The sequence below is a fragment of the Ovis aries genome, chromosome 11 (genome assembly GCF_016772045.2).
Source record: "Ovis aries strain OAR_USU_Benz2616 breed Rambouillet chromosome 11, ARS-UI_Ramb_v3.0, whole genome shotgun sequence".
NCBI classification, from domain to species: Eukaryota; Metazoa; Chordata; class Mammalia; order Artiodactyla; family Bovidae; genus Ovis; species Ovis aries.
Window position 1 is genome coordinate 7,772,687 of NC_056064.1, and position 23,338 is coordinate 7,796,024.

General features: G+C 45.9%; 2 protein-coding genes across 14 annotated transcripts in view; one reads left to right on the top strand and one right to left on the bottom strand.

Moving 5' to 3' along the window:
• Positions 1–535: 535 nt before the first annotated feature.
• On the bottom strand, positions 536–13,152 carry LOC105612366 (uncharacterized). Of its 3 annotated transcripts, none has more exons than XR_009595304.1 (5): positions 12,487–13,152; positions 11,625–11,774; positions 9,522–9,616; positions 8,044–8,103; positions 536–1,242 (listed from the first exon to the last, which is right to left on the bottom strand). XR_009595304.1 is itself a non-coding variant. In XM_042255255.2 (4 exons), the coding sequence occupies exons 1-3, from the start codon at positions 13,149–13,151 to the stop codon at positions 9,526–9,528; spliced, it is 906 nt and encodes a 301-aa protein (XP_042111189.2). In that variant the 5' UTR covers position 13,152; the 3' UTR covers positions 536–1,242; positions 9,522–9,525. The 3 variants fall into 3 exon arrangements, 1 of the variants encoding a protein (XP_042111189.2); XR_009595305.1 differs by having other exon boundaries at positions 12,550–12,971; XM_042255255.2 differs by lacking the exon at positions 8,044–8,103.
• Positions 13,153–13,427: 275 nt separating this feature from the next.
• The window catches only part of MSI2 (musashi RNA binding protein 2), a 398,837-nt gene continuing 388,926 nt past the window's right edge, over positions 13,428–23,338 (top strand). For all 11 annotated transcript variants that reach the window (XM_060394727.1, XM_060394729.1, XM_060394728.1 and 8 more), the window contains exons 1-5: positions 13,428–13,501; positions 13,794–13,834; positions 14,163–14,244; positions 14,962–15,046; positions 18,991–19,032. In XM_060394727.1, coding sequence (XP_060250710.1) covers positions 13,440–13,501; positions 13,794–13,834; positions 14,163–14,244; positions 14,962–15,046; positions 18,991–19,032 — 312 coding nt within the window. In that variant the 5' untranslated portion in view covers positions 13,428–13,439. The remainder of the gene's footprint in view (positions 13,502–13,793; positions 13,835–14,162; positions 14,245–14,961; positions 15,047–18,990; positions 19,033–23,338) is intronic.

Consider the following 23,338-nt stretch of genomic DNA (forward strand, 5'->3'; position numbering starts at 1 on the left):
CCAAGAGGCCGGAGAAAATGGTTTCCAGGTAGAGAGCACTGCTACTCCATTAACACCGTGGAGTGTTCACAGAGCCCACTGCCCACCCACCCGCCCAGGCAGTGCTGGGTGCCGGCCAGGCTAGGAGGCAAAGGGCCCAGTCACTGCCAAGCAGTGAAGACGTTTAATAAAATATTTACCTACATGTGTAAGAATAATGACGATAGAATGACAAACTGCGAGCAGTTCAACAGCTTTAAGGTATGTGGGAGAGCAGCCCTGGGATATTCTTAATGAGAACGGTGGCTTTCTGTTTAATTCCTGATGCTTCTCTCTTGCGCCTACCGTACCACACTACATAAGAGAGCTGTGGTTGCGGAGGGGCTCACCAGGATGGCAGACGGTGTCATCTGGAGGATGTTGTCACCCAGAGGGACTGGAGCCAGCCTCTCACCCAACCCCAAGCTACCGTCCACTTCCTGCAACTTCTGAAGAATTTAGAGTTCCAACCCAGTCCCCACGGTGGCTGCAAGGATACTCCGTTGTGGCCACTCAGTACATGATATTGATTTATTAGGGGTGCAACCTGTTCTCATTCAGCTAGGTGTGCAGGGAGCGTTCGCCCTGCTTAACCTGATAATTCTGAGTTGGAGATAAGGAAAGAGGAAGGCAGAGGGAACAAAAGAGAACAGAAAGACTTGCCTGGTGGTCCAGAGCATAAGACTGTGCTGCCAATGCAGGGGGCATGGGTTTGATCCCTGACCAGGGAAGTAAGATCCAAGATCTCACATTCTGTGCAGTTTGGCCAAAAGATAAAAAATAATAACAATAATAAAATAGTTCAGTTCAGTCGCTCAGTCATGTCCAACTCTTTGAGACCCCATGAACCGCAGCACACCAGGCCTCCCTGTCCATCACCAACTCCCGGAGTCCACCCAAACCCATGTCCATTGTGTCGGTGATGCCATCCAACCATCTCATCCTCTGTTGTCCCTTTCTCCTCCTGCCCTCAATCTTTCCCAGCAGCAGGGTCTTTTCAAATGAGTCAGCTCTTCACATCAGGTGGCCAAAGTATTGGAGTTTCAGCTTCAACATCAGTCTTTCCAGTGAACACCTAGGACTGATCTCCTTTAGGATGGACTGGTTGGATCTCCTTGTAGTCCAAGGGACTCTCAAGTCTTCTCCAACACCGTAGTTCAAAAGCATCAATTCTTCGGTGCTCAGCTTTCTTTATAGTCCAACTCTCATATCCATACATGACCACTGGAAAACCATATTCTTAATGAATATTAAAAGGTAAAATTTTTACATTTAAAAATAAAAACGTTTTTAAAGAAAAATTTTAAAGTTTAAAAAAAGAGAGCAACCACAACACCAGGTGTCTACCTGTGTCCAATGTGGAAATGGAAAAGGAAAGAAGGAAAATTTTTGACTAAACACATTCCTCTGCCTCCATTAGAGAGCTTTTATGCATATCCCCTCCCACTTTGGAAAAAAATAATGAAACAAAAGTAATTTTCTCCATCTATTAAATAAAGGGAACTTTTATGCCTCCAAATGTATCAAACAAATAAACAAATTTAGTTAGGACTAAATAAATTACAGATAAAGATATTTGTGTTAGATCAGTAAAGAGTGTTTGAAAAATATAATTTTCCTTTTTCTCAGTCTCACATCCTCTGCCTTTTTTCATGCTTTTCCAGATACTATATATCTCCAGTGTGACAGTCGGAAGGAAACGACCTTGGCTTTCCCATATTATGCTCAACTGCGTCTGAATCTTTTGCATCCCCGTGGACTGTCGCCCACCAGGCTCCTCTGTCTATGGGATTTCCTGGGTTGCCATTTCCTTCTCCAGGAGATCTTCCCCACCCAGGAATGGAACCAATGTCTCCTGTGTCTCCTGCACTGCAGGCGGATTCTTAATCACTGAGTCACCTGGCAAGCCCTTCTCACATTATGCATTTCTAGAAGAAAGACTGATTTAGGATCTGACGCACACGCTTATTTTTTATTTCCTGGAAGAAAACAAACTAGCCCTGAATTTGAGCATGCTCAAAAGTCACAACACTTGAGAAAAGAAGCTATTTATTTATTTAAGGAGCTACAAAGAGCCCATTACTTTCAGACAAGTAATTTATGCTTGGTGGACTTTTCATAAATAAAAATTCACTTTACTAAATATTTTCTGGTTAAAAGTATGGTTTGGTGTTTTGGTGCAAAGTCTGCCATGTCTGTTCTTAAGAGTAAGGCTTGTGAAGCTACAGGAGACAGATAAAGTGAACAAACTCTTTAATCAGAGAGGCACTGGGCCTGCCAGTGAAATGCAATACCAGAAAGTAAACAAAGAGCCTTTTGCGGAAAAACAGTGAGTTTAAATGGATCTTGCTTTTCCAATTTGAAAACATGCTCACGGTTGTTAGTAACTGAGTCAAGACATTTAAATCATACCTATACTTTTGTATCTTGACAGTGACCTTTTACAAGTGTGCAGTGGGGATAAGCAGATGAGCAAAGCGATGCTCCAGAAAGAGCACTGCAGGTAATTGAACATGAAATGTGTTGCAATCTGATAACATTAATAATATGCAATCCCTTCTTTATATCTAGTACACAGTTCATTTGGCCAGAGTCTAACTAAAGCACTCTGTAAACGTTAGTGCACGAGTCTTGCGGCAAACCTATGAGGTAAGCAGCTCTATTTCCATGTGTTATTTAAGTATCTCTGTGGTGAAGTGAAAGTCCCTCAGTCGTGTACGATTTTTTGTGACCCCATGGACTACAGAGTCCATGGAATTCTCCAGGCCAGAATACTGGAGTGGGTAGCCTTTCCTTTCTCCAGGGGATCTTCCCAACTCAGGGATTGAACCCAGGTCTCCCGCATTGCAGGTGGATTCTTCGCCAGCTGAGCCACAAGGGAAACCCAAGAATACTGGAGTGGGTAGCCTATCTCTTCTCCAAGGGATATCTTCCCGACCAGGAATCGAACTGGGGTCTCCGGCATTGCAGGCGGATTCTTCACCAACTGAGCTATCAGGGAAACCCAAGAATCTCTGTATTTGTCATTTATTCTGTGTAACAAACCAGTCCAAAACTTAGTAGTTTTAAACAAGTATTGAATGTCTCTGAGGGGCAGGAATTGGGTGTGGCTTAGCTGGAAGGTTCTGGCTCCAGGTTACTAGGGAAGTTCCTGTTGAGTGTGAGCGGGGGCAGCTGTCATCTGAAGGCTGGGGTGGGGCTGGCAGATGTGGTTTTAAGGTTGTCTCACAATCCTGGCAGGCTAGTTCAGGTTGCCAACAGGAAACTGCAAGTCTTCTCCATGTGGGCCTGTCTATCAGGCTCTTTGAGCATCTTGATGGCATGAAAGCTGGCTTTCCCTAGAGTGACCTGAGAGATGGAGCCAGGCGGAAGCCAGGTGCCTTTTCTGATCCAGCCTTGGAATTCATCCACCATCACTTCCTCCTCATCCTATTCATCAGAACCCAGTGACTAAGTACAGCCCACGCTGGGGGGCCCGGGGTGGGAGTGGGAAGATTAGGCTCCGCCTCCTGCGGGAGGACCAAGATACTTTAAAACCATCATGACCCACAGTTTACAGATGGGGTACTGGAGACTGAGGGTGGCTTTTCCGCTCGAGGTCGCCTGGCTACTAGAAGAACCTTCATGCAAGGCAGCAGACTGCTTTGTTTCCCATCTCCTGTGCCATGCACACACAAAACAAACCAGAAGACCCCACATTCCTGAAATCCCTGCACACAAATCCCGAATCTACCTTTTTAAACCAGCCAAGATCTTGCAAAAGCAACAGGCGGCTTTATGTTTGGAAGCAGATGAAATGGACACAAGATTGGAAGGTAGGAGTCAGCTTTCTTCTTAATCAGCTCAGCGACCTTGAGGGGAAAAAAACCCCCCCAAAACACTTCTCTCAGGGCTGGTTTCCTCCTTTGTCAAACAAGACTGGGCTAGCTGAGTGGTTTCCAAACCTAGTGGGCCACCACAGTCTTCTGGGTAATAAAAGGCTCTCCGGCCTCACATTAAATCTACCAGGTCACAATCGCCAGGAATCTGTAAAATGAAAAAGCTCCCCAGGAGTCCCATGGACGGCTGTGCAGACAACTAGGAACTGTTCGCCTAGATCACTGCTCATGATTCCAGCTCTAACTTTACTTACCTCCTCCCTTCTGCCTGGATGTGCCCAGGTAAATCGTTAGCTCTGGATCCACACTACAATTATCAGGGACATTTTTTAAAAAAAGAAAAAAGAGATGTCTGGGGCTCCCCTCAGACAAAATAAATCAGGCAATCTGGGGTGGGGCCCAGAGAATATTATGGTCTGTTTGTTTCATCAGTGTGTTTTCAAACAGGCACGTTCAACCTTGGTGGCACATTAGAATCACTTGAGAAGTTTTAAAAAAGATCACTGTGCACACTGTCCCCCAGAAAAATTAAATCAGAATCTTGTAGGTGGAACCAAGTATTTTAGTATTTTAACCAAGAACTTCAGTATTTTATGAAGTTCTCCAGGGATTATAGTGAATAGCTACACTGACCACTATTTGCCTCATTTGAGATAATTCTAATGCTGCCTCACCCATAGAGTATCGTTTAGAAAAAAAAAAAAGATTCTGAAGTCCTAGATGCCACAGTATTCTAAGAGAAAATGAATCTGGAATGGAAGATACAAAAAATTAAATGGAAGTGAGTTTCCATTTCTGGCAATATGGCAGACTAAATAACTTCAAAATCCTCCCACTAGAAATACTGGTTTATAAATAAACACCATGTATAAATATTGGTTGGAGAAGGCAATGGCACCCCACTCCAGTACTCTTGCCTGGAAAATCCCATGGATGGAGGAGCCTGGTAGGCTGCAGTCCATGGGGTTGCTAAGAGTCAGACACGACTGAGTGACTTCACTTTCACTTTTGACTTTCATGCATGGGAGAAGGAAATGGCAACCCACTCCAGTGTTTTTGCCTGGAGAATCCCACGGGCGGGGGAGCCTGATGGGCTGCCGTCTATGGGGTCGCACAGGGTTGGACACGATTGAAGCAACTTAGCAGCAGCAGCATAAATATTGGTCAAGATGCAGTAAGCACCCATTCAAATGAGCTCATGGGACAAAAGAAAACGTCTCTAGTGCCAGAAACAAGAGGGAGATGGCAGCAAGGAGGAGCTGAGCAAAGAGGAGGCCGTGGAGCTGGTTGCAGGCAGGTGTGCTTGGCCTTGAAAGGCTGGAATGGAAAGAAGCATCAGAATGGAAAGGAGACTGCATTGGGATCTGTTAAACTGGGGAGATGGAACCGAGATCCCCAGAGAAATCTGGAACCCTCAAAGGGATGAATCACTACAGAAATAATTCACTGGATGAAAATCTCCCTAGCGGCACAGAGAGACAAGAAAATTTGTCTTGGCATAAGTTAAAAGTGGAGAGGAGTCTTTGCTGAGGATTTGGGACTCTAGCCCAGTGTTCTGGGCTGTAATTTACCCAGAAACTGGAACTGAAATGTACCTCTCCTGTACGGTCCAGGAACCCCAAAGGTGAAAAATAAAGATGAAAATACTGACCCAACATTAATCTACAAAACATACATGGATACAATCCACCGTAGCCAAGATGTAGTAGATATGAATTCCAAGAACCTCAAACAACAGAACCATCAGACAGACTGTGCAATAAGTCAGTTTAAAATTATCAAAGACATAAAGAACATTTGGAACTGTGAGAAAATTACGTAACTATTAAAAAAATGGTAGATTTGAAAGATGACTAAACAGAAGTTTTGGAAATGACACATCGAGTCATTGAAATGAAAAGCTCAATGGACGAGTTACACGACAGGTTAGATGCAGCTAAAGGAAAAATGGCAAGTGGATCTGAAGAAAACGTCCAAGCAGCAGCACAAAGCGTGAAAGCGATAGAAGGTCTGAGAGAAAAGTTCAGGCATGTTGCACGGAGGGGCTTCTCAGGTAGCTCAGTGGCAAAGAATCTGCCTGCCAACGCAGGAGACACCGGAGACTCGGGCTGGATCCCTGGATCAGGAAGATCTCCTGGAGGAGGAACTGGCAACCCACTCTAGTATTCTTGTAAAATTCCACGGACAGAGGAGCCTGGCGGGCTACAGCCCATGTGGTCTCAGAGAGTGGGTCACAGCTGAGCACAAACACACATACCGCATGGAAAGACAAGGTGCGTTATACACCTAATACGAGCACCAGTAGGCTGCCGTCCATGGGGTCGCTAAGAGCCGGACACGACTGAGCGACTTCACTTTCACTTTTCACTTTCATGCACTGGAGCGGGAGATGGCAACCCACTCCACTGTTCTCGCCTGGAGAGTCCCAGGGACGGGGGAGCCTGGCGGGCTGCCGTCTGCGGGGTCGCACAGAGTCGGACAAGACTGACGCGACCTAGCAGCAGCAGCAGCAGCAGCAGCAGCAGGACAGAACAGAGGCAGTGCAAGAGAGACGGGATTTACATAGATGACGGCGGACAGTGCTACGGATCTGACCAGAAACGTGCATCCTGGGATTTTCGGATAGGCAGTGAACCTTGAACCATATAAATAAAAGAGATTCACACCTGAACACAGCATGGTGAGAATGCAGGAAGCCAAAGACCAAGAGAAAAATCTTAAAACCAGAAAGAAAAAAGATTACCTATGAAGGAATGACATTTGGACTGACAGCAAATGTCTCAACAATAAATAAAAACAAGAAGACATGACATATTAAAAAAACAAGTGCTAAAGGGTAAAATAACTTTCAATCTAGAATTCTACACCCAGAGAAATCGTCGTTCAAGGGTAAGAGTGAAATAAGGCAATTTTATACTAATGGAGAAAGCATGTCACTCACATAACCTCCCCTCAAACCCGAAAAACGATTAAAAGATATGTTTCAAGGGAAAGGGCTGGTACCTAGGAAAAAGGGAGAAAAACGTGCTGGAAACAAAGATGAACAAAATGGTAAATACAGGCAAATCTAAACAATGTATAAAACTGAGATGACAGCAGTGAGTAAATTTAGGGGTATAAAAACCAGGTGGGTCTAAAAGAAGAAGCAATTACATGTAAGAGGGAGAATGCAATTGAAGTTGAATAATTCTCTGCTTGGTTTTAGAGTTTTAGGGAGGCTGTATTAAGTGTCCATGTTAAAAATTGCAAAGTAATCACTAAAGGAATAGAAATGTATCTTACAACTCCTAAACCAGTTAAAGAGGAAAAGGGGAAAAAAAAAGAATTCTTCATCAGTTCAATAGAAGAAAAGAAAGGAAGTCAACAAAAAACCTAGAGAAAGCAAAATAAAAGGCGCAAAACTGAGACCCCAGTTCCAAATGTCAGAAAGCAGCAGATCGACAGGCTGTCTTATACACTGCTTCTGCTGCTGCTGCTAGGGGAGTAGAAATTAGAAGAGCAGCTCTGGAAGACAATTTGGCGTTATTTTGCATCAGATACCTCATGACCCAGTAGCGACTCCAAAGGGAAATTTTTGCCCACATACACTAGAAGACAAGACTGTTTATCAACCACTGCTTGTAAAAGCAAAAAACTGGAACAACTCAAAGGCTTATCTATGGCAAGAAAATGAACAAAGCAATTGGTGGCATAGTCAGAAATGGAATATCATACAACTCCGAAAAGTACTGAACTACAGCCAGATGCAACAATCTAGTTGAATCTTAATAAAACCATGTTGAGTAAAAAAGAGAGCCCTTAGAACATTTTCATAAGTTTTAAACCAAGTATATGATAAAAATTTGGTAAAACTTTTTAAAAAGCAAAAAAGAATAATACCTACAAGATTGAGACTGCGGTTTCTTTAGGTGAGCAAACAGATAGGGCAGTAGCACATAAGTAGTTGGCAGTCACCATTACTGTTTTGTTCTCGAGTTGAATAGTAGGTTTATAAGTGTTCATAATAGGAAAAAATGAAATAAGGCCACGGATATACATAATGATGAGAGTATATTTATGCCAGAGATCGTAACTGATACAGTTTTGTGCCTCCAAGGTTCATTAAAAATATCAGTAATTACATTAAATGTAAATGAACTAGACTTACCAGTCAACCCAATAAATAAAAGAACAAGGTCCAACTGTATGCTGTTTATAGGAAACTTACCTAAAAATTAAAGACATAGAAAGGTTGAAAGCAAAAGATGGAGAAAATTATGCCAGACAAATGCTAACAAAAGTTAGAGAGATTTATTTATTGCAGGCAGAGTAGACTTTAAAGCCAAAAGCACTAAGGTTAAAGATCATCTGTGCATGTATTAAAGAAACAATCACTATTAAAACACAAAGCAAAATGAGAAATAAAATATAAAAAATAGAAAACTGTAGTTATATTAGGAGATTTTCACACCCCTTTTTGATGTACCTTATCAAATACTTTCAAAATACAGAGGAAAATTTGAAGGATTTATAGTAGGTGTTGGCAAATGTAGTCATATAAGGAGATTTTACTGTATTACTATAGAAAGTGATAGATATTAGTAAGGCTACAGGAAATCTGGGTAATATAATTAACAAGCTTGGTTTGATAGATTCATATAGAATGCTATATAACAAAGTATTCCAAAGTATACCACATGGAGTATTTATAAAAACTGACTATTTACCAAAGCAAATCTCGACAAATAATAAAGACTCTCCTTTACATACCACCTCTCTGAAGTCAGACCAGATTTTTAAATAATTAAAAATCAAAATAAAAACTTGTGTTTAGAAATGTAAAAATGTATGTGTACTGAGGCAAAGAAGAAATCATACTTGAAATCTAAACATTCTTTGCCTGGGATGGTAATAAAAATTCTATATATCTTGTGGAATGTAGTTTGAGTGGCACCTGGAGTGAAATCCATAGCCTTAAATGTTAAAAACCCCAGAAGGCTGAAAATTAATTACTTAAGGCACCAATAATTTTTTTAAAGACAACAAAATAGATTCAGAGAATAGAACAAAGAGAATATGATACATTAACAATACACAATTTTATTTTTATATATGGTATATATTCTTAATGTAATAATATAACATATATATAATATTATATGAGTAAAAATTAATGAAACAAAAAATAGTATTAACCAAATTAAAAGTTGATTCTCTGCAAACACTAGTAGAAAGAACCACTAGATAAAAATAGGGAGACCTCAGGCACAATGGATCCAGAAAAGAGACACATACAATAATATACGGAATGCAAAAGAATGGAGAGTATGGATAGATGCAGCAGAGATGAGAATACATTAAGTGAAAACTATGAACATCATTTTGTTAATAAATCTGAAAACCTAGATGGTATGGACAATTTCCCTGAAAAATATAATGAGTAAAAATTGAGTCAGGAAGAATATAAAATCTATCAAGAGATCCACAGGCATCAAAGAAATGGAATCAGTAGTTAAAAATCAACCTAGGAAATGTTTCTCTCAGAGCCAGACATTTTACCAGCAAGTTCTACCAAATAGCCAAGGAACATGTAATTCCAATTTTATACACACTGTTCAAGAAAATGGAAAAAGAAGGAACACTTACCAGATCATTTTATGAGGCCAGTATAACCAGAGAAAGGCAATATGAGAAGGGAAAACTGCAGCCTGGTTGACTTACGGACACGGATACAAAAGTTCCTACAATGAAATTAGAAGTTGTCCCTCATGCATTCATACTTTGATTCTTTCAACAAATATTTGCTGAGCGTCAACCATGCACCAGTGGGCTCTGCGCTAATATTAATACTTGGAGAGCAGAAATGCATTATGGCTTAATGGAGGAGATGAGCAATGAAGCAAATGATCACACAGAGTAGGGTACACAGAGGACATTTTAGCAGGATAACAGTGCATACTGACGGGGATTCAGCTGGGTCAGAGGTCAAGGAATACTTTCCAGACATATTAGTGGAGTAAGAACCGATGTGGGAAGGGTGTTTAGGAGGCAACTTCCGGGGCTCTAGTGGGAGATCTGAGATGCAGTGCCAGGAAAGGTGAATTTGCGAGACATCGTGAAAGTAACACCAATAGAGATTTGTGATGGATTGCACATGGGAAGGTGTCAACCTGGAAAGGAGCCAACCTGGTCTCTAAGATGCCTGGGGCTCTCTCTCTCTTCATCAAGTGAACTTTTAAAGAGGTTCACGTTTAGGGAAATGAGCATGCCTGTGTTTTTGGACAAGCTGAGTTTGGGGTGTCTTTAGGGAGGCTAAATGTAAATGATGAATAGGAAATTAACCAGTCTGGAGTTCCGTGGGGAGATCAGGCTAGAGATTTTAATTTGACTGGCATCAGAAGGTAGGTGGTATTTAACCCATCCTTCGGAGAATCTCAGGTAAATAAGGGTGTATAGTTGAGGGAGAGAATGAACACCACTATTTAAAGGAAAGGCAGAGGAGGAGAAGTCAGGGCAAAGAGAGGAAGGGAGGCTGGAGAGGAAGGAGGCAAGTCAGGAGAATGCAGGCATCAAGGATGCCGAGGGAACAGTGAGTTACAAGAAGGGAGTGCCCAACAGTGTCATGGGCTATCGAGGCTTTAAGAGGGTGGAGGACTGGTGTGCTCCTAGGATTCTCCTGACCCTGGGGCTATATAAGCTGGAATAAGCTGGAGGAGAAATGCATGATGATAATAAACTAAGAGAAGCAAGAGTGAAGTTTTCGGACATTGAGACTTTTCCTGGAACCTGTCTATGGTTACGGGTATGTGACTCCATTCATTTGCCCGAACTCAGACCTTTAGACCAAGAAGAATAAATGTTACTGCATGTGTTAAAAGTAAATAAAACAATGTAGTATTAGTGATTTAAGGTCTAATTTTCTCTTTCTAACTGCAGGGCTAGCACCTCTCTCAGTTTAATTCAGTTCAGCTTGTGTAGGTCTACAACAGGGAACAAGGGCACTTCACTCTCGCCTTGTAAAGGACAGGCATAAATATACATGCAGCCGAGCCAAAGGGCATGAGACTGATGACCAGACCCCCTTCAGGGAACTGACAGGTGGGGGCAGGGTGTAATCCGGTAAGCTTTGCTCCTCCCGGCCCCTGATGTAAAATGAGGGGGCTGGATCAGGACGGGCCTTTTCAGCACCTATGACCTGTGGTTCTAAGGCAAAAATCCGCCACAAAATCCCATGAGCTCTGTTGTCTGCATTTTGTTATTGAGAATAATCATAATAAGCAATCAACATAGTAACAACTGGGTTTTCAACACATGGGACCCCAGATGATTTGGGAAGCAGCTTGGAATGAATTGGAAAATGCTTGGGCTTCTGGTTTAAAGTTTTAAAGTGCTTTCTAAAAATTGTATGAAGTAATGATTGATATGATTTGGGCCACCTGACGCAAAGAACTGACTCACTGGAAAAGACCGTGATGCTGGGAAAGATTGAAGGCGGGAGAAGAAGGGGACAACAGAGGGTGAGATGGTTGGATGGCATCACCGACTCAATGGACATGAGTTCGAGTAAACTCTGGGATTTGGTGATGGACAGGGAGGCCTGGCTGTGCTGGGGTCCATGGGGTGGCAAAGAGTCCGAAACGACTGAGCAACTGAACTGAACTGAACTGAATTATTGATAATAAGCACAACCCATATAGGCATGCAGTGAAAAAGGGACTTTTACGTGTTCATTTCAATCACTTCGCTCACCCTATCAAGTCTGTAAAGGACAGAATTACCCCAATTGAGGAGACAGGGAGATCAAGGCTTTGGTTGATGTTGGGATTTTTCATAGTCCGCTTTTCCAAGACCCACAGCAGACCTGCTGCAGTTTTGGTGTTGAGTGTACCTCCTTGTGTCCTAATCCCAGGAAAATGAACGGAAAAGTGTTAATTGGGCATCAATTCATGCTTAACATTAATTTAGTACTTGATGAACCACAACTTTATGTTGCCCCTCATGCCACGTTAACTCAATTTATTGTAATAATTTAAAACAATAAGGATAATTATATCCTTATTGTTTTAAATACTCTATAAATTGAATCCAGCCTGAATTTGGCTAGTCTGAAATCAGCTGGAGAAGCGTGCCATGTTTCTGGGAAGCTACAAAATCGGTTTTTAGAAGTTTTCAGTGCCGGCAAAGATCAACACCAGCATTTATTAAGCGTCTACTGCGCGCCAGGATCTGTGCGGCACCACACTGCTCCCAAAGTGGCGCGGGTGTGTTTGAAGCCCTCTGCCACCGTCAGCCACATCCCCAGATGGTGGGGGGCTTGGGCTATTTACGTCTTGTGTATTTTACTATCTCGGCATAGAAACAGAATAAAACAATTATCTATCTATCTATCTATCTATCTATCTATAAAGCACAAACTGGATGGAGAGGGGTTTTCTGAAATAACCACCCTTTCCGGCCCTCCCAGAGATGCTCTCAAAACTATTTCTTACTATACAAAAAATTTTGATTTAAACTCCAATCATTTGACCTTGACCCCTATAAACCTATTTTATTATATTTTTTAAAGCGCCGTCTGATTAACGCGGAAACCCTTCCTTCGGCCTTTTCTCACCACTGGAATCGCGTCCGTTTCCTCAAAGTTCCAAAATAACCTTCCCCGGGCACGGATTCGTACCTCTGCCGGGGAAGGGCGGGGAGCCGCGCAAGACGTGCCGGTGTGGATCGAGAGCCAGACAGAACTTCCAGCGCGAAAGGAAAATAAAACTTGTGGCTGGGGTTTGTGCGGAGGGTGTCCGCACCATCCTGAAAGCCCCCCGCCCCTCGTCCTGGGGGTCTCCGGGAGCGCCCGAGGAGCGCCAGGGTTTGGGTTTGATCCCGACGTCCTTGACCTAAATTTCTGCGCGGCGGCTGGAAAAAAGGGCGCAGAGGCGGGCGGGCGGCGGTTGCCATCCCCGGATCCGGGCGGCCGGGGACCGGGAACTTGGATGGAGAGGCCGAGCCGGAGAGGTGGGGGGCGTCTCGTCCCCGGCTCGAGCGAGCAGGCAGGCAGGCAGCGAGCTCCCCGCGCCTCCCCCTTTCCCGGCGCGCCCGCCCCCCGGAGCCCATGTGACCCCGGGGAAGTCGGGGTGCGCCCCCCCCCAGCGGCCGGCCCGCCCGGAGGCGGGGCCCCCGCGGTCGCGGGGCGCGCGGGCCGCCCCCCGAGTCCGGGCGCGGGGGCCAGGGGAGCGCGCGCGGGCCGGCGGGCGGGGTCCGCGGGGGCCGTGACGTCAGCGGCATTGGTTACACGACGTTCTAGAACCCCGCCCCACGTGCGCGGGGGGCGGGGGGGGCGCGGGGGCGGGGCGGGGGGTGTGCGAGCCGCGGGCCCGAGCGGAGCCGAGCCCACGTGTGACGGCTCTCGGCGCGGCCCCGGCTCCGCCGCTCGCGGGGACTCGGAGAGCCGGGCGGGGGGAGGAGGCGGAGGGCGGAGGGAGCGGGAGGTCTCGGGCTCGGGGCCGGCCGCCGCTGCGCTCCGATCGCCGCGCGGCTCGGTGTCCGGGGGTGGGGGGGGGGGGGGGCGCAGCTATGGAGGCCAACGGGGGCCCGGGCGGCTCGGGCGGCGCCAACGACTCGCAGCACGACCCCGGGTAAGTTTCCAGCCGCTGCGCCCCGCGCCTCCCCGGCTCGCTCCCCTGGCCGCGGCGGGGCCGGCGGAGCGCGGCGCCCGGCCCCTCCGGAGCCCTCCCCCGGCCCGCCGGCAGCCCCCCCCCGGGGAGCCGCGCACCTCGGGGTGGCGTTCGGCCGGCGCCCGCTCCCCCAGCCCACCTCCCGGCTCCCGCTCGCGCGCTCCCCCCCGCTCTCCTTTAGCTTTTGTAAGTTACACGTCAAAATGGCCGATCTGACATCGGTGCTCACTTCTGTTATGTTTTCTCCCTCCAGTAAAATGTTTATCGGCGGACTCAGCTGGCAGACCTCACCAGGTAAGGGAGGGAGGGGGGCACGCCCGGGTCCCCCCCCTTCTTGGCTTCTTTATTGCTCTTTGTTATCCTGGTGTAGGAACCCCCCCCCCCGCCATTGGCTCCCCACTTCTCCTGTGCAAGGTTATTTTTTTAAATAGCAAATCCTTTCCGAGCCCTCTACGCGACCTCTGTTGCCGAATTTCCCCCGCGTGTGCAAAAAAACCCCCAGAATAACAACAGAAAACTACTTTTGGGTTTTGTCCTTGATCAGAATTTGCATTGCTTTTTTTTTTTTCCACACCTTCTCTCCCCCCCCCCCCCCCCCATCTCTCTCTTTCTCTCTCTACAGATAGCCTTAGAGACTATTTTAGCAAATTTGGAGAAATTAGAGAATGTATGGTCATGAGAGATCCCACTACGAAACGCTCCAGGTAAACCATCCCCTTCTGGATTTTGTCTTTATTTCAGAACAAAGTTTAAGTGTTATTTTTGGAGGTGTCTTCGGAAGTAGCTAAGCGGATTTAGAACGGGGCTCAGGCATGTGGCTGGTTTCGAACGTCGCTCCATCTCCCCCCGCCCCTCCCTTCCCATTAACCCCAAAGGTTATTGTTAATTGGTGCTGAACTCTGGATACAGGGATGTCCACATCTGCGCTTTAAGTCATTTTCCCCTTCGCTTCTTTTTCTCCCGTTTCAAATGACATTCAGCTTCATTCACTTTCCACATAGTTTTTTTTTTTTTTTTTTTTAATGTGTGCACTCGCGGCGCCCCGAACTCTTAAGCCCCCCTCTTAGAAAGCTGGTTGTGTCTCCTCTGAGTGCCGGGGCTTGTTTGGAATAAAACAAAGCGTTAAAGAAAGGGAAGGGGAGGGGGGAGGAGGAGAGAAACTGAGGTGGGCAAGGAGTGGGGACACCGGCGTCCCCCAAGTTACCTCCGCGCGCCCCGCCCCCGCCCTACTGCCCCCTTCAGCCTTGGTGTGTTTCCTGCGGGGCCCTGGGGGGCTGAAGGCTTGGGGGATGGGGAGGACGGGGGAGCGGGGGGTGTGGGGGCCCCTTGGCTCTGCGTTCTGCAGCGAGGGCTCACTCCTGGCCGCTCCCGATGGTGCCACATTCTCTTGTTTGTGTCTCCCCCTCTTTGTCTCATTTCAGAGGCTTCGGTTTCGTCACGTTCGCAGACCCGGCGAGTGTAGATAAAGTGTTAGGCCAGCCCCACCACGAGTTAGACTCCAAGACGGTAGGTGCTGCCTCTCCGTGTGGTCGCGCGCCCCCTTTCCAGGACCGCCCGGGCCCTGACAGCCCCGTTTAAAGAGACAGCGCCCTCTCTTGCCTCTGCTCAGAGCCGGGCGCGCTGCAGCAGAGCTCGTGTGGGTTCTCAAGTTTGCCGCCGCCGCGGGGGTTTGGGGGTTTCTTTTCAGGGTCTGCCCCCCGCCCTCCGCAGCCTCACCCCCACGATGCTGCCAGGCCTCGGCTTGGGGGAGGGGTCGGCTTGGCGAGAGGCTACCTTCCGGATCAACAAGACCCTGAAAAGAAACTCCAGCACCCGGCCGAGGCAACTTTCCTTTGTCAGCCGAGCCCTGCCCGCGTTTCCCCAGTGTGGCCGTTCGAATTGGCTTATAGAAGGCACACACGGCCGGTCTCAGGGCCGCCCGGGGGGCCGGGGGGCGCTAATCACTGTCCAGGCAACAGGTTCCTGGGGGGCACTTGGGATTCGGAATTCGGTTTGAGAAGGGCAGGAGACCTCCCAGAGCGAAGCCGGGCGTCCAGTGGGTGACTCCAGATGGTGTGAAATCTAAGGCTGATAAGGGATAAGGCCTTGGGTATCAGTGTTTTGTTTTGTTTTCTCCTTTCCTTTCTCAGATCCTTTAAGTTGTAGGTGGTTTTTCCGCGTGAGAAGGTTTTCAGATCCAGTCTTGAGGGGCTATGGGTCTCTAAGGTCAGAAGAGGAAGGGAAGACGCTACCAGTGTATGAGAATACATTTAGTGGCGAGAGGAGAGGAGTTCTTGCCTTTTACTGTGGCTCCTCTGCCTTCCCTGTCTGGCTACTAGAAGTTCCGCAAGGTCTTTGTACTGCTGCCCAAGGCAGGGGCCCTGAGGCTGCTGGGGACTCACCTCTCCGTAATGGGCCACTGGGTCAGGGCAGGGAATCAGGTTCTAGGCCCAGCTGTCCGAGCAGAGCTTGGGCAAGCTGTTCCCTGCCTCTAGGCCTCAGTTTCCTCTTCTGTAAAAGAAAAGAGGAGAAAAAGTGATCTTTTCAAATCCCTCTTGACTTTTAACACTGAATAGAGAAGAGAAAAACCTGGCCACCTTTGGTGACCCTGAATTGATTTTGCAGATTCACCGTGTCTCTGATCGGAGGTCAGAGGCGTACCTCCTACTGCCTCCTGCCCCAAGAAAAGACCCCCCACATTCCAAGTTGCTTTATTAACAGAGCTAGACTTGTCCTAGCTTGTGGCCCAGCCTTTTTGCACTTTGAGGTCATCTAGTTTCAGGGACAGTCGTTTGCAGGGTGATAACGGACCTATGAAGGATTTTTTAATCTCCTAGACTTCTCGGCTAGACATTTCACGAAGCTAATAAAATTAAAGAGGAGAGATGTTTCAGGGTAAATTTGGTAATTTATTATCCACCCCTCTGCCCACCCTACAGGGGAGAAATAGCATTTGGTTTCTATGGTGGCTGGTGGGTCGTCTCCCTCCGTATCAGATGGATAATTGTTTGTAGACATGTTTTGGTCACTATTATTTAGTGTAACCTAGCTTTTGACTTTGTTTCAACGTTCAGTGCAGGAGGCAGACGCGGTTGGTTTATTGACATGGAAACGAGGATCTTGTTTACCGTTACCTTAAAAGCTTTGTTTAGGTAACGGCCATTCACATCCAAAATAGTACCCTAGTTTTTTCCTAGAGGATTTGTAGCTACAGTAAGTAGAGCTGTACCTAACTAACTAATGTTTTCATTTTTGGTAGTTTTCTTTTTCGTTCGTTTTTTAAAAAATAGTTGACAGGGATGTACAAAAGGTTGGGATTTGCCATTTTTCTCTTGACCTGTCCTCTCCATTTGAGGTCTCAGCGTGTACACTTGACCCATGGAAGAACTTTCACTGTGGTATAACACGCTGTTACCAGCACCCGATACCGGAATTCTGAATTGGCTTCTAGTTTTGTAATTTTAGATATATATATATATATATTTTTAAGCGCTCTGCTTTCTTTACTTCTCCCTACCTTCCTCCAGCTCCTGGCCTTTTCCTCTTGACATATTCCTCACCCTTTTACCCCACAAACAAGGTGCTTGTTGCAATTGTGTGCTGATCAACTTAAAAAAACCCACACACAACAACTTTGGGGGAGTGTTTATGAAAAGACATATCTGTCTTATGTTTGGTCAACAACATGGAAAATCCACATCTGTTGTATTTCTCCTGTCGACAGCTCCTAGTCAGCGCTGAATATACCTGTAGCTGCGGTAATGTTAATCTCCATGAAAGGGTAGTTTCCTAGATTAGAGATTTTTTTGTCTGTTTTAGTTTTTGCAAAGTAATCTCTCATTTCTCAGGTGATGTTTAAAGGTGGAAAGCATGCTGCAGACTTTTATGAGGTCTTTAAACTACCTTAATAAAAGTGGTAAATCTTTATGTCTTACCGCCTAGGTCCTAGGGGATGTTAAGTCTGGGAACCGAATCGGCTCTGGTGTGACTTTCCCCCACTCTGTGCTTTTTCCCAAAGCATTACTCTCCCCTCCGCCCCCGTGGCAGAACTGAAAACAAGGTTGAGATTTACATTTTAAAAGGGGAAAATTTTAATATGAAAGCCAAAGCGGATAAATAACTAACTCGTAGCTGTATTCTTGCCACGCTCTGGGTTTCCCGAAGATTTGTGACATTTAGAAATCTAATGAAAACTAACAGTGGGAATATTTTTTCATTCCTTCCTTCTCCATATTATTTTCTCTCCAGCAACTTTTCCCCTCTCAAATCAGCCTATCAGGCTCAAAAGCTTCTGTGGGAATTGTTTGGGGTTTTAAAGCCAGTCCCTGCTTGAGACCTGCAGATGTCTGACGTGGAGTACAGTTTTTTTTCTCCATTCAGATTGGGGTTGGGGTAGGGGGAATACACTAATTGTTAAACTAGATTCTGACTACTTTTTTTCCAGTAATTTTTTTTTTTTCTTTTACTTTCTCCTTATAATGGCCTTACTTTTGTAATATGGGTTTAGGTTGTTGATAGATCTTTACCCCTGTGATTTTTAAAATCCAGGTGCCTTTAGCGCCTACGTTTCCTTTTATTTTAATTTTTTATTATTATTTTAAGAACCAGCACAGGCTCCATAGGTTTTTGACACCTGTTTTCTTTTGAGACATCCCTGGTGGCTCAGACGGTAAAGTGTCTGTCTACAATGCAGGAGACCTGGGTTTAGTCCCTGGGTTGGGAAGAGCTGCTGGAGAAGGAAATGGCAACCCACTCCAGTACTCTTGCCTGGAAAATCCAGTGGACGGAGGAGCCTGGTAGGCTGCAGTCCATGGGGTCGCAGAGTTGGATGCGACTAAGCGACTTCACTTCTTTTGAGGTATAGCTACAGAATGAACTGTCCTTCTGAGTCATCGTAGGTAATTTTACTTTGCAAAAAGATGCGTGAACTAGTTCAAGCAGAGAGCATCCTGTTGGATGTTGATGGGGGGCTTTTTGGATGTTGTTAATTTTAAAACTTCTTGGAATCCTCTTCTCCACCTGTGTTGTTTAGTTATCTATCTATTGAGGAGAAGAACTGCCATCCAATTACTTACTGCTGAAAGGTCCGTCCATGTGATTTTCATGTTTTGATTTTTCTCAATGGTGACGCTCCCATCTTTTCTCCAGCCGTGCATCACAAATTAGGTGCAGGTACTGTTTAATGTTCATTGTCCTTGCCTAAATAAGAACACACACTGGCTTGTTAAAGCATTGCACATTGAAATACACAGTGGGGCATTTCAGAAAGGCTTGCTGTGTTTGTTACATTTTGGAAGGGACTGTTAAAGTTTACATCAAACTTTAAGGAAACTTCGGAGTTATTTGAGAAGTTACTGAAAGCTGGGTTCAAAGCCTGAGAAATGAGTGATTAATACTAGGCGATTAATCGTGACTGGTTTTCTCCCCTCAAAATCCTGCAGCTGACTCCTACTTTTCCATTTTCCCCCCAGATTGACCCCAAAGTTGCATTTCCTCGTCGAGCACAACCCAAGGTAAGTAGGAGAAGCAGTAACAGGATTTTAGCACTTGGAGGTGGTTGCCGAGGATTTCAGATTTCAAGCAGAGTACTGGCAGTGGTGCTTTGAAGCCTGGTGCACCCCGTTTCTCCAGGGCACCAGCGTGTGGCAGGGAGGGGGCCAGGCCAGGCGCTGTGGGAGATAGCCGTGTGTCTGCTAGTCAGCCATTCCCAGGTGGGTCTGAGCATCCATGTTGGGGCAGGGACCAACCTGTGCTTTCTTGGGAGGACATAGCACCGTCTGTTGCAATATTTATGCAAGCATTTTATTTATTTTTTAAGCATTGCTGAGATCCCATCAGGAAAAGTTGGCCATTTCCTTGTGATTCTTTTGGAGGGTACTCTTTTGAGGTCTAACAACTTGGAGCTTAAGGAGAGGAGAATTTAAGTGAACAGCTTGTCCTGTCTTGGAAAAACAACTTTGTAGACCCCTGATGCCCTCAGTCCGACCCAGGAAGCGGGGGATGTGTTGGTTTCAGGTAGGCTGGGTCCGTCTGGGCACACTTGAAGCCAGTAGGGTGCTGCTGTTTTGTGCAAGGGCTGGTGCCTGGGCAGAGAAGAGCTGGAAACGTTGTCCCCTTGCAGGAGTGGTACTGCAAGGCTTGCTGAACGGCTTGAGATAGGCCTTCACCGTTTCCCAAGTGTGTAGTTAACATAATTTTCACTGAGCTTGCCAGGTGTGGTCATGAGAACACAGCTGCATAAAGCCCAAGGTGAGATTTAAAGGGCTTATGGCTTCCACGCTAAATTTGCACTTTTAAAATTATACTTTTCTCTTCCCTGGGTAATCCCGGAAGAAATGCTTTTTCCACTTCTTGTGGCCTTGGTACTTTTTTAAGGGGAAGGGGAAAAGGTGAAGTGTCTGTGTAGGTCATAAAAGGGATAAAGCTGTGGTTTTAGCCAGTTCAGTTTGTTTCTTTAAGCATGGTCTCCCAGAAGTGGGACCTTTTAGTTGTGCAAGGGGAGGAATGGCTTTGCACATTAATGAAGAAATAGTTGGCTCTTGGGGATGGTATTTTGAGAATTTCAGGTTGGAGCCTGCCATGTGATTCTTTCCTTCCTTCTCTCCTCTCCCTCTCTTTCTTCCATGTGATTCTTTCTTTTTCTTCACTTCCTTTCTCTCTAACAAAAATAGTGAAATATTTTCTTAAGGCATTTTTTTCCCTTAATGCTTAAGCAAATAATAGAAATTAATGAATCAAAGGAGTTAGATTATTTCTATACTGAGCACAAACTTTTGGGGCTGTCTTCAGTGTTTATTGCTTTCCAAACAGTGTGTGATCCTTGATGTTTCAGAAGGCTTCCAGGATTAGCAGGGTTTCCTGATTTGGAAGAATTGCTGTTTCTTCCATAAATGTGAATCTTCAAATTTCCAGGTTAGTCATTTGATCACCCAGAACTTGGATCAGGTTACTTTAGCAGGAAACTGGAAAAATCCCTGACTTGGTCAAACCATAGATTTCTCCTCTCCTTTGTAGCTCCTCCTCAACTCTCCCATTTTTTTTAAAACCAGGAGGACAATATTTTATTTTAATATATTCTGGTGAGTATTTCAGTGATGCTTTCAACTTTGAAACAAGACAGGATATTTCTCAAGCTTGTCAAAGTGTCCCCTGCCCTCCCCAGAGTCTGGGATGGTTTTGGTGAATTATCAGACTTTGGGATGTGAGCTAACATTAAACCAATTGGTGAAGACATCTTTCTATGGAATTCTAGGGATTTCATAATAAGACCTTACTTTTTATGATACACATTCTTTGCAAACAATTTTTCTATCCATTATCTCCATCTGAATCCCAGGTCCTGCAACACTGAGAAATCACCTATTCTCAGGTTGCTCATCTCTAAAATGGGGCTGATGACAGTGACTCCCTCAGAAGGGGGTTGTGAAGAATAAGAGAGTCTGCACAGGGTGCGGGCCTTGCGACTCCTCATTTTCATCACTGCCAGCATCATCGTTGTTGGTTTAATCACCACGGTTGTTTTCGAGTTCAACAGCCCGTGTTTGGATCCCGACCGGACTACTTGTTAACTGTATAAATTTGGGCAAATCATTTAACGTCCTCGAACCTCAATTTCTCCGTCTCACTGAGCTTTGGTGGGAAATAAATTAAGAAAGGTAAAGCGCCTGAAAGAAGACCTAGGGTGTGGTCATGCCATACCTGGTCCTTGCTGTTCTGTTTTTTTAATTTCTTTGATTGAAGTGTGGCTGTGTTAGTTTCTGGTGTATAGCAGTGATTCATTTGTGTGTGTGTGTGTGTGTGTGTGTGTGTGTTTTCAGGTTCTTTTCCATTATGGCTCGGTTACCTTGTGTTTTTCATGTTATTTTTGTGACGCTAATCCTGTGAGAGCTCTAGTAATGATGGCAGTGGTACCTGAGTGTCTGTGCCAGGCGCTGTGGAAGGGACGTGATGCGTATGGACGCCCTCAGTCTTCACCTCTGCCCTGTGAGCTGGGTGCTAGGATTTCCTGTTTCTGGAAACCATTGTTAGGTTGCGCAGTAGTGTAACCCGGCCCAGAACTATGTCCTCTTGCGGCGTCTGTCCTCGGGGGCGCCGAGGGGTGTGGCTCTGAGTGGTCCCTGGGCTGCGGGGCTAGGACCGCAGCCAGCACCCCAGGCCCTGGTGCTTCCCTGGCGGGTGACTCCCCAGCCCTGGGACGTCACCCAGTGTGGACTCTGCCCACTGGGCCCTCTGTCTGAGCCCTCGGCATCTTTCAGGGGTTCTGGAGTTGGGGGTGCGGTATGCTGGTTGGCTGCTGGGGCAGGGCGGGCAGAGAGCGCCTGCCTTGTCAATGGTTATTTTCCGACAGAACTTGAGCCCAACCAGGGGAATTTCAGACTCAAGGTGGTGTTGGAGGCCAAAACCTGGCCGACAGGAGAGTCGAATGTTAACTCAAGCCTTCTTTATTTTTTTAACTCCTGCAAAATTGGGGTGTGTGTGTCAGGGTCCCAGTGGCAAGGTGAGCCGTGCCCCTCCTCGGGGACTGGGTGGTGCATTTGTCAGTGATGCGTCAGCCTGTCTTTCAGTTAAAATTCATTTCTCTGCTCTCTGGCTGTCCTTCCTTGCTAACACTCACCGGAGAAATATTCCATGGAGGTGTTAAAACAAGACTGCTGGAAAGAAGCTGTAACTGAATACGAAAGAAAATTCGTAGCAGTGAAGAACAGGTTTCATATTAGGACTGTCATAATAGTCTCTAATGTATTATATAAATAAAAGTCTGTTTTGACCAGGATTTTAACGAGCGACCCGAGGAAGGGTTTTGAAGTCTGCAGTCCATCTCTCCCCCTTTGCGATATGAACGTTCCCGTCTCAAGTGACGTGTAATGGGCATTATTAACCAGTCGAGGGCAAACTCTCTGGAGACCAGTATCCATTAATTAGCGAAGTGCATTTTGATCAGAAGAAGATAGGTCTGCTCTGTGTCTTTCTGTTTCTCTGGATGATTATTTCATTTGGTAAAACATGTAAGAGTTTCCCCTCTCTGTCTGTAAAGAATAAAGTGGTCATACTCCTCTAAAAAGATGACTTCATTTGAAGCCGCTGGAGAAACGGGAATGATTGGGATCAGTCATGTCATCAAGAGACCCTTTCGTTGGTCTCTTTGGGTGAAGTGTTGGCTCCCTGGAAGAGTTTTGCTCGAGCTTGTGGTTTCTTTTCCTTGTGTGGAGAAACCAGGAGGCTGCCTAGCATCTCAGGGCAAGAGTGAGTCTGGGCATAATTTACCATCTACCCTAATTATCGCCATGTATAATAAGGCATCCCCCAGTCCCCTGGTGGCTCAGTGGTAGAGAATCCATTTGCAAAGTTTCGATTCCTGGGTTGGGAAGATTCCCCTGGAGAAGGAAATGGCAGCCCACTCCAGTGTTCTTGCCTGGGAAATCCCATGGAGAGAGGAGCCTGGCGGGCTACAGGCCATGGGGTCCCAAGAGTTGGACACGACTTGGCGACTAAACCACGCCCCACCTGCGATGGCCAGTTTCCTCCTTCAGTTTCCGAGGCCAGACCCTTATCTCTTTATTAAGGGAAATCTCATTTGTTCAGCCTGTTTAGTTACCTTCGGTCACAGCTGGGTGACCCTGGCCCCGCAGGCCTCAGTTTCTTCTACTTTAAACCTGGAAATCATGGATCGCCCCAAGTGGAACTGTTTAAGTAGCACCCAGAGAAATGTCTGCTGATACTGTCATCATAGAATTATTTTTGTAGAATAAAAAAAAAAAATTATGATGGTGCAGAAGACCTAAGAAAATTGTTCCTTAGAATGTAAGCCCCTTGATGGCA

Bases quoted from the DNA above. Each gene is read 5' to 3' on its own strand.
- LOC105612366 (XM_042255255.2), bottom strand. From the start codon at position 13,151: ATGCCGCTGACGTCACGGCCCCCGCGGACCCCGCCCGCCGGCCCGCGC. The intron at 11,775-12,486 runs GTGAGAAAAGGC...TCCTGGGATTAG, and splicing joins AAACGGACGCGATTCCAGTG to GACACAAGGAGGTACACTCA. The intron at 9,617-11,624 runs GTGAGCGAAGTG...ATTTCATTGTAG, and splicing joins TCCTTTACAGACTTGATAGG to GAACTTTTGTATCCGTGTCC.